The sequence below is a fragment of the Cannabis sativa genome, chromosome 6, assembly GCF_029168945.1.
Source record: "Cannabis sativa cultivar Pink pepper isolate KNU-18-1 chromosome 6, ASM2916894v1, whole genome shotgun sequence".
In the NCBI taxonomy this organism is placed as follows: Eukaryota; Viridiplantae; Streptophyta; class Magnoliopsida; order Rosales; family Cannabaceae; genus Cannabis; species Cannabis sativa.
Genome location: NC_083606.1, coordinates 27,627,103 through 27,636,976, shown reverse-complemented (window position 1 = coordinate 27,636,976; position 9,874 = coordinate 27,627,103). Strand labels below are relative to the sequence as shown.

The following is a 9,874-nucleotide window of genomic DNA, read 5'->3' as shown; positions in this document are numbered from 1 at the left end:
AAATGGAACAAAGTCTTAGATGGCAACAAGAGGTGGCAACTCCTCATAGCAGAAACAACAAAAAACATAAGGTTTATTTTTCTTTAGCCTAATAAATTTGTTTTTTTTTTTGGAAATTTTTTAATTTTACAATTTTAATTTTTTTTTTTTTTTTAAAGAAACTCACATAGCAATTAATGGTGCAACTTAAATCACAACAAAAATCCATACAGCAACCCATATAGAAACCACCGAAATAACTCAATGAGTAATTTTTTTTTTTTTTTTAAAAAAAGTTAAAAAATATTATATAGTGTAATTTTTTTTTTTGAGAGATAGTTCAAATTTGGTTGGTATAATATTTTTTTAGTTTTATTTTTATTTATTTATTTAGTTATTTATGTATAAGGGAAACACATTACACTAATCTTCTGCACCTATCATAGTCTGTTTACCAAATTCATATTCTACTTATATACATATACCTCACCACCGGCCGACGAGACGACGCCGCCCAAATCCGGCAAGCTCAGCTTTCGAGACCCTCTATTTAACTCTGCGCCACCTTGAATTTCGGCCGCAGCTTACCGCCGAAAGGCCCATCACAAATAGTCACCGCTTTTCTTTCTCTCTCTCTTCGTTAGTCATAGAGTTTCGAATAATATGATAGACCTACTCCGGAGTCGGTGACGGTGAGAGGAACGACATCCTAGCCAGCAGTGTTCCGTCAAAGTGAGGAAATAAGTAGTAAAAAAAGACATCATCGTTAGAAAACGTGAAATTTGAATTTTTAAATTTTAGGGTACTTTTTTTTTGGAATAAATTTTGAGAATTTGGATCCAAAAAGTTGAAACCAAACACAAAGATGAGCGTTGTGCCGAAGGAAGCAATTGAGGTCATTGCTCAAAGCATTGGCATTACCAATTTGTCCCCAGATGTGGCCCTGGCTCTGGCTCCTGATGTTGAGTACCGGGTTCGTGAGATCATGCAGGTATGCTTGAGTTTAATCACATTTAATTCTATTTTTCGTAATTGTTGTAAGGGTATGTGATGTAGTTGTCACATAGTACAATTACAAGAGCTAGCTTTAGTTTACTTGCCAAGTTTAAGTTGGACAGACCCATGTAATTTGAGTTGAGAGTGTGAATTCTTTAATGCTGTTTCATAATTAAAGCTAAAATCTTGTTATAGTAGGTCATAGTTGTACCATATTCCATTATGCAAGATTTAGCTTTAGTTCAGTATCGAAGTCCAAGGGTTTTGAATACATAAGATGTTGTTTTGTTTTTTAACACTCAAAACTATCCCTGAATTTTAATATTGTTACTTGTTTAGAGATTGACCATACTGTTATTGTATGTGTTAGAATAGTTTAGGTGAACATCTAATGTCACTTCCCCGGAGTTGTGGGTTTCATTTGTCTATACTATGAAAACTATGCAGAATGTTTTTTAAAACAACCAAAAGATATCAACCATATTGTTTCAAACTTTCAATCTTCAGGAGGCAATTAAATGCATGCGCCACTCTAGACGCACTACTCTTACTACTGAGGATGTGGATAGTGCACTGAAGTTAAGACATGTTGAGGTAAGCCATATTGTTATCCAGATGTTGATGTCTTGTCGTGCTCATTCAATCCCAAACATCCTTAACTTGCTTTCCTTGTAGAATATTGTATCATTTTATGTTTTTTTGAATTATTTTAAACTTATAATTTATGCTGCTTTTTCTTTTCTTGAAGAAAATATTTCTTAAGAAGTTAAGTGTAAGTGGAGGATTAGGGTCTGTATTTTGTAATATGATCGAATAATCATGAAGAGGGAAGGTGAATTTGTACAACTACTTGTGTTTTCATAAAAGTTGTCTTGTTAGACTTATTTGTATGTATAAAAGCACAGCATTCCTTCAATATTTTTGTATTGTTCATATTGTGTTGATGTGTTTCTTTCAAAGTTGAGTTTTTTGGCTATCTTTTAACTTTTGTGGTGCTACCTTAGCCTATATACGGTTTTGCTTCGGGCGATCATCTGCGGTTCAAGAGAGCTGCTGGACACAAGGATTTATTCTTCATTGATAACAAGGATGTGGAGTTTAAAGATGTAATAAGTCATTAATGAACCTAATAGATTTATATATTTGTCATTACTTTCATTGTTAAGACCCAATATAAATACTTAAGTCCTGCAGGTAGTTGATGCACCTTTACCCAAACCACCACTTGATGTATCGGTTAGTGCTCATTGGCTGGCAATTGAAGGCATTCAGCCTGCAATTCCTGAAAATGCTCCAGTTGAAGGTATGCTGTAACTTTGGCTTATGATAGAATAATCTTAGAGAAGAAATTATCTATCAACACAAACAACAATCGTAATGAAATTCCACCAGAATCTTTCATTAATCACCAAAGAATTACACAAAATAGCTCTTCGAGAGGATTTCTCTCCTATTTCTAACCTTTCAAGAGGGCTAGATCTCTCCTACTTGAGATTACTCTCTATTCTCATCCAACAGAAGGACTCTGCCAAATTCCCTTGCTCTATTTACAGAGTATAGAACTTGCCACATCAGCAGCCTAATTGCAAACTAATAACCAATGAAAATAAAACACTGTAACGTCCCCGCTTCAAGCCTCCATTGGGCCCTTACACCCACGGACTAATGGCTCTTATACACGAGTACGCCACTCTGGCTGCTTCCTGGACTGATGACTGACCCTACAGACCAACACGAGTGTTTCCAGCGTGCTTTGTCCTCACTCGCACGCTTCCTGAGAAAACTTCCCAGGAGGTCACCCATCCTTGAAATTGCTCCAGGCCAAGCACGCTTAACTGTGGAGTTCTTTCGAGATGGGCTACCGAAAAACAAGATGCACCTTGTTGACATAGGTAGTACCAATCAATCCATTTAAGCTCTCTTCAACTATGTAGTCCCATACCTACACAGTCTCAGAATCATCCCACTTGACCTTCCCCAGGCGGTGTGATATTGCACAGCTTACCCGGTGTTTCCCCTTACGGATCACGGGACTACTGACTGTCACAATCACCCCCCCTTACGGGGTCCGACGTCCTCGTCGACCACACTTCCGGCTGGGTCAAGGCTCTGATACCATTTGTAACGTCCCCGCTTCAAGCCTCCATTGGGCCCTTACACCCACGGACTAATGGCTCTTATACACGAGTACGCCACTCTGGCTGCTTCCTGGACTGATGACTGACCCTACAGACCAACACGAGTGTTTCCAGCGTGCTTTGTCCTCACTCGCACGCTTCCTGAGAAAACTTCCCAGGAGGTCACCCATCCTTGAAATTGCTCCAGGCCAAGCACGCTTAACTGTGGAGTTCTTTCGAGATGGGCTACCGAAAAACAAGATGCACCTTGTTGACATAGGTAGTACCAATCAATCCATTTAAGCTCTCTTCAACTATGTAGTCCCATACCTACACAGTCTCAGAATCATCCCACTTGACCTTCCCCAGGCGGTGTGATATTGCACAGCTTACCCGGTGTTTCCCCTTACGGATCACGGGACTACTGACTGTCACAAACACCTCACTGTAAACAACTAAACAACTGGTAAAAGTTAAATAAAACTCTCTTAAGACTACTCCTTTGGTAAACAAACTGAATAGGAGGCTTATCAGCTTAGAATTAGTTAACCACTAATGGTCTGATCTTTATACTTGATACAATTTCTTTGTTTTTTGTATACCATTTATAATACTTTCAAATCTTCCTCTTGTTGTTTTATTGATCTAAACATGTGTATTTATATTTAAAAGCCACTTTGTGAAAAGGTATATTTTGGATGATATAATAATTTGTCTTTTATTTGTAGCACTTGCAGCTTCCTCTGATGGCAAAAGAACTGAGAGTAAAGAAGATGGGCTTTCTATTGACATTAAATTACCTATTAAACATGTTCTGTCAAGGGAACTTCAGGTATATTTGTATTTGTTTTATGTGTTTTCTCTTGATTTTTTCAATTCATGACTAATATGTCAAATAATGTTCTCGGTTGTCTATGCAGCTTTACTTCGATAAAGTCACGGAGCTTACAGCGAACAGGCCTGGCTTTACCATTTTTAGAGAAGTGTTGATCAGCTTGGCAACAGATTCCGGACTTCACCCTTTAGTTCCTTATTTTATTTACTTCATTGCTGATAAGGTATGCATGGCAAATGGATGTTGTATTTTCAACAAAGTTAATTATAACATATTCTTGATGCTGTTTTAATTGCTCATTTCTGATGCTGTTTTAAGATAATCTTCTTTAGGTTACACAAAATATGAATAATTTTCCTCTCCTATTTGCTTTGATGCGTCTTGCCAGAAGTCTTCTTCAAAATCCAAGTATACATATAGAACCTTATGTAAGCAGCTTCTTTTTTTTTTTTTTTTTTTTTTTTTTTTTTCTTTTTTTACTGATAGGATGCCTAGATTACAAATCATTGACCATCAATGATGAGCTATTGTTGCGTACTCTAAAAAAAGACCACTTGACTTTATTTTCAGCTTCACCAGTTAATGCCATCTGTAGTCACATGCCTTGTTGCTAAAAGACTTGGGAATAGGGTTTCTGATAATCATTGGGAGCTGAGAAACTTTGCTGCAAACCTGATTGCTTCAATTTGCAAAAGGTCAAACCTTTCTTTTGGGTTTTGGTGAATAGTGACTGGATTACAAGTTTATAACTTCTGAATTTACTATAAAACATAATTCTTATTATGTTTATGTTTAATAAATAAATCTGCAATAATTATATTTTCGGATGTATGAAATTTTCAACTTCAAGAAGTATATAGTAGAAGTATTTTTTTTTTTATTATTGTTATTTGAATATTTGGTTCAGATTATATCATAACCGTCAGCTTTTGTTTCCTTTAACTATGTGAAATAGTATTTCTTTTGTTCTTCAAACAGATTTGGGCACGTTTATCACAATCTGCAGTCGCGCGTGACTAGAACTCTGCTTCATGCTTTCCTGGACCCAACAAAAGCATTACCTCAGCAATATGGAGCTATCCAAGGTCTAGCAGCTCTTGGTCCAAGTGTGGTATTGTTTTTTGACGAACACATTAAAATATGCATTATTGTAAAATCTTTATTGGTTTACTGAAATCCTTTTTATATGTGGCCACTTATATTTTGAAACATCAGCAGCTGTGTTTCATCCTTCTGTCTTATATTTTGACATGCTTTAGAGTGTAGTCTGTGCAATTTCTAATGCTTTCCAACATTGCACTGCACAGGTTCGACTGCTTGTTCTACCAAATCTCGAGCCATACATGCAGCTTCTTGAACCAGAAATGCTACTCGAGAAGCAAAAGGACAAGATGAAGAGGCATGAAGCTTGGCGTGTATATGGAGCCTTGCTGGTAAATTCCAATTTCACATATATAATATTCAATATTTGCTTTGATTTTGAAGTGTCTCAGGAAATAACAAAGTTGTTTACTTTCTAGTGTGCATCTGGTCAGTGCATGCACGATAAGCTGAAAAAATTCCGTAGCATTTTTTTGCCTCCTTCTCGTGCCACTTTGAAGAGCAATGGGAAGATTGCAACAGTAAAGACAAGTATATGACTACTACTTTTATCTGTTTCTTTACTGTAAGATCTATACTTTCTTATCTTCACATCCTCGTGCTCATCTTCTTTTTCTTAATGAAGATAAACGCAAAGCAAGTGCAGACAATTCGATGCAGCAACCGCCATTCAAGAAAATAGCCACAGATGGAAGCATGGGGGGCATGGCGATTAACTCCATGCAATTGCAAACTGACATGCAAGGTGGATTTTCAACTGGCATTGTGGCTTCCCAGGGTGTTATATCATCAATGTCTCGGTCGTTAACAAATGAAAGCTTGCCAACAAGAGAGTTGGGAGGTCAAATGACAAAGAAATCTTCTGTTCTTGCTCAGGCTTGGAAAGAGGATATGGATGCAGGTCATTTACTGGCGTCATTGTTTGAAATTTTTGGTGAAAGTGTGTTCTCCTTTACTCCCAAACCTGAGTTAGCCCTCTTCTTGTGATTGATTCCTGATCAGTCGAATCTACTGTCAAGGTTATGTGAATCATAAGTTTAACTGGAATAGGTCATTGAATTTTAATCTCTTGTATGAGGATTGTAATAGGTTATAAATGTGAATATGTAAACTAATGTACTTGAGAAACTATAATTTACCAAAGGGATGTTCAAAGGCATAAATTATAATAACTTATTTTAAACTTGAAGCAGCATAATAAAAAACAAATCACTTGCTGACCTTTGAGCTCTAAAACCCAATTTTAAGAAAGAAGAAAACAATTTTACTTCTATTTCAGATCCACTGGTTTCGTTGCAGTTTTCATTTCTTACATCAAATGATCTACATCTGCTCGTTTCAGTCACCTTAATTACAAACTTTGGAGAAGCCAAACAATGGCACTTCCATCCAGAAAAATATTATAAGAAAACTCAAATTTTAATATCATTAGGAAAGCACAGGGAAAAGAAGAGCACAGGATCATAAAAAGGAACTAAAAGAAAAGCTTTCGTGGAGATGATCTTGATGGAACAGTAGGAGCTGTTAATGCATTGAGGGGAAGGGGAACTCCCTTGCTCTCTTGACCTCCTGCTACTTTGTTAACTAGTTTAGCTGCCTTGGGGTCTGTTAATAGGGTCTTCTGAAACGACTGCGAGAAGCCTGTGGCGATAATAGTCACATGAATTTCACCATGATATCGGTCATCTACAACAGCTCCAAATATTATGTTCGCAGAAGGATCTGCCAAGCTTGTCACAACCTGAAGATGCATAAGCATTTATAATCAGATGGGAAATCGAGAAACTACAAAAGAAAAGCCTGCTACACAGAAACACAAGAAAAGCCCACCATTGGAGAAAAAAACTAGGAAGTATCATTACATATCGTTAGAGAGCAAGAGAACATATTAATTGGCTCTAACAAGAAGTACATGAACTTCAACTTAAATCATGGTGAGATCTAATTAATTCTTAAAGTACCTGGGATACTCTGTTCACTTCTTGCAGGGTTATGTCTCTTCCGCCTGTTATATTGTACACTACACCAGTAGCTGACTGAATTGATGATCCAATGAGTGGAGCCAATGTAGCTTGTTCGGCAGCTTCTTCTGCACGGTTTTTACTGGAGGAAACTCCAACCCCCAGCATTGCAGTTCCTGAGTCTTTCATAACTGCCTTAACATCTGCAAAATCCACATTTACTAGTCCTGGAATCTGCCAAAAAAAGAGCAGGAAAACTAACACTTCCTCAGATACGGAAGCATACATTTGTAGGTATGGAAAAAACGTAAGAAAACATCTAGCGGGCAAAGCTTAACTGATAACCAAGGGGCAGTGATAATACAAACGTAGCTTGAACGGAAGAAATATACTAACTAATTCAGTGTTAATACGGAATAGTTAGGGCATATATGTTCATACTTCAAACTGATTCAAAAATTCTGTTGAAAGGTATGCTTAATTGGGATATAAATGCCCTATGGTGAAATCAGGTTTGTCCCAAACAAATTCAAACACCCAACATGAAATGTCAAAGGAAAAGCACTCACTGTGATTATATCTGAAATTCCTTGAACACCTTGACGTAGAACATCATCAGCAAGAAGGAAAGCATCCTGAAGAGGCGTCTGCTCATCTGAAATAGCAAGTAGGCGGTCATTGGGAATCACTATAAGAGTGTCCACATTTTTCTGCAACTTCTCAATAGCTTCCAGTGCCTGAAGAAAAGAAGAAATGATACTTAAACATCCTTCTTGAGCATAGGAAAGCACAGACCAGCATAAAAAAACTTGTGTGCATTAACCTAAGCTTCGAGTTTGCTCTACATTAAACTATCTTGCACGCATGATGCAACTTTCGAGACATTATAAATAAAAAACAAATTGACACCTGCCTGCATGGATCTTTTACGCCCTTCAAAGCTGAAAGGGTAGGTAACCACACCAACAGTCAAATAACCAGCCTCTTTCGATATTTGAGCAACAACTGGGGCAGCACCGGATCCCGTACCTCCACCCATACCAGCTGTTATAAACACAAGATCCGAACCCTTAAGGGCATTTGCAATGGCCTCTTTCGATTCTTCAGCAGCTTGTTCTCCCAAAAGTGGATTCCCCCCAGTACCTGCAACTCAATCATTTCCTTACAATCAAGGGACAGTATAAAGAACTCACTGAATACAGCACCCTTTTATAAAAACATATTTTGTACTCATAGAATACACTAATATACTCATTATGTATACTCATTTGGGTATATTCAGCATGAATTCATATAGAAAAAAAAAAAAAAAACTGTTTGGGAACTAAAATGCTACACCAGAATTCCTGACCTAGTCCACGAGTCAGAAGCTCTCCAATTTGAAGCGGATGCTCAGCAGCAGACTGCAACAGAGCTTGAGAATCTGTGTTTATGGCATAGAAGTCGACACCCTATTCTCGATAAAAGGAAAAATCATAAATCCACTAAATGTAAATAAACAAGATGATCTGCCAATTTATTCAAAATCATACCAAAAAAAAAAAAAAATTAATTGTTATGTCGCTTTCCTAAGTTATTATAGATAATTCAGTTAAGCTATTCAAGAACCCCTCCTCCAAATTAATTAGTAAACACTAAGAAAACTCGCTCAACTTTCTAAATTATCTCTAAAATTCAATACAAAAGGAGCAAAATGAACGTGGTTGCTAAATAAGAATGAAAAAAAAGAAAGAAAACGATTTCTGACGCTTCAATTATACTACAAAATAAAAACAAAAATTTCAAAGTACATTCTAAAACTCATAACAATTCACACACTGGTTTCAAAGAAATGGTCCAAATATGTGATGGAAAGAGAGAATTTCAAAATATGAGCAAGAACCCACAAAACGTAATGAAAAACAAACCTGTAAACCGCTACCAATCATACGATTTACCGCATTGTTGCCACCCCCACCAACACCAACCACCTTAATCTTGGCAGTCTCCATTGGAGCAAAGGAACAACTTACAACACCAAAACGGTGTCGTTTGAGGGTAGTTCTTCGTCTGTTGCTCTGAGAAATGCATGTTCGTTGGGGAGCTTGAGAAAGAGAGAATGGCTTCCGGTGGTGAAACTGAGTGGAAATTGGAGACGAGGACGTTGAGAAAAGCTCGTTGAGATTTCGGAGCTGAAGAGTCGACATCTCCTTTGGTTTCCTTTCTTCCTTACTAGTCTTCTTCACTCACTCACTCCCTTTCACGAAGTCCCTTTAACGATTACAACTTAAAGCTACAAAATGGGTTTTTTTTAGGGTTTTAGGAAGAAAAAGAAAAGAATGAAAATAAACTCTAAAATGGATGAAAAAAAAAAATTAAAACATAGTTTAATTTTATTATAAGTTAGAATTCACAAAGTTAACTTGATTAATTTCATTAATTTATTAATTATGATATTTTTGGTTCAAACTAATAAATAAATATATTTATTTAAATAAAATTTTGTTATCGCGATTTGAGATAGATGACGTGTGGATTTGTATATAACCAAACTGTTGCGATTTATGACTAAAAGTAAGTACTAAATGAATAATATATTATAGAATATATGAAATACAATATAAATGAATATATTAATTATATAAGTATAATTAATAAATATTTAAAAATTATTTATTCAGATGGAAAATGTATAATCTTGTAAGGTCGTACAAGAGACTTAAGATTATGTAATATGAATAAAACTAGTCGGTAGTATATTAAAGTAAAAGATCTTTAACATAAAACTAGTTGCAATCCCATGATTTAAGTTGAAAGGCCGACATTTTTTTTCGTAAGTGAGGGGGGCATCTTTTTTTTTTTCTATATTATATAACATGTTAAAAAATTGATGCAAATTTGTATTA

At 36.3% G+C, this 9,874-nt stretch overlaps 2 protein-coding genes across 3 annotated transcripts; one reads left to right on the top strand and one right to left on the bottom strand.

Moving 5' to 3' along the window:
- The first annotated feature begins 326 nt into the window (after positions 1 to 326).
- LOC115724516 (transcription initiation factor TFIID subunit 6) lies at positions 327 to 6,250 on the top strand. 2 transcript variants are annotated; one of them, XM_030653812.2, is made up of 12 exons: positions 327 to 970; positions 1,483 to 1,569; positions 1,980 to 2,081; positions 2,170 to 2,278; positions 3,821 to 3,924; positions 4,013 to 4,150; positions 4,260 to 4,355; positions 4,498 to 4,622; positions 4,906 to 5,038; positions 5,235 to 5,360; positions 5,448 to 5,559; positions 5,654 to 6,250. In XM_030653812.2, exons 1-12 carry the CDS (start codon positions 845 to 847, stop codon positions 6,013 to 6,015), a joined length of 1,620 nt encoding a protein of 539 aa, XP_030509672.1. In that variant the 5' UTR covers positions 327 to 844; the 3' UTR covers positions 6,016 to 6,250. The 2 variants fall into 2 exon arrangements, with proteins under 2 accessions (XP_030509672.1, XP_030509673.1); XM_030653813.2 differs by having other exon boundaries at positions 392 to 970; positions 3,830 to 3,924.
- Positions 6,251 to 6,269: 19 nt separating this feature from the next.
- Positions 6,270 to 9,326, bottom strand: LOC115724517 (cell division protein FtsZ homolog 1, chloroplastic). The gene is made up of 6 exons (XM_030653814.2): positions 8,897 to 9,326; positions 8,341 to 8,440; positions 7,903 to 8,132; positions 7,559 to 7,726; positions 6,990 to 7,223; positions 6,270 to 6,769 (listed from the first exon to the last, which is right to left on the bottom strand). The coding sequence occupies exons 1-6, from the start codon at positions 9,173 to 9,175 to the stop codon at positions 6,503 to 6,505; spliced, it is 1,278 nt and encodes a 425-aa protein (XP_030509674.1). The 5' UTR covers positions 9,176 to 9,326; the 3' UTR covers positions 6,270 to 6,502.
- Positions 9,327 to 9,874: the final 548 nt, after the last annotated feature.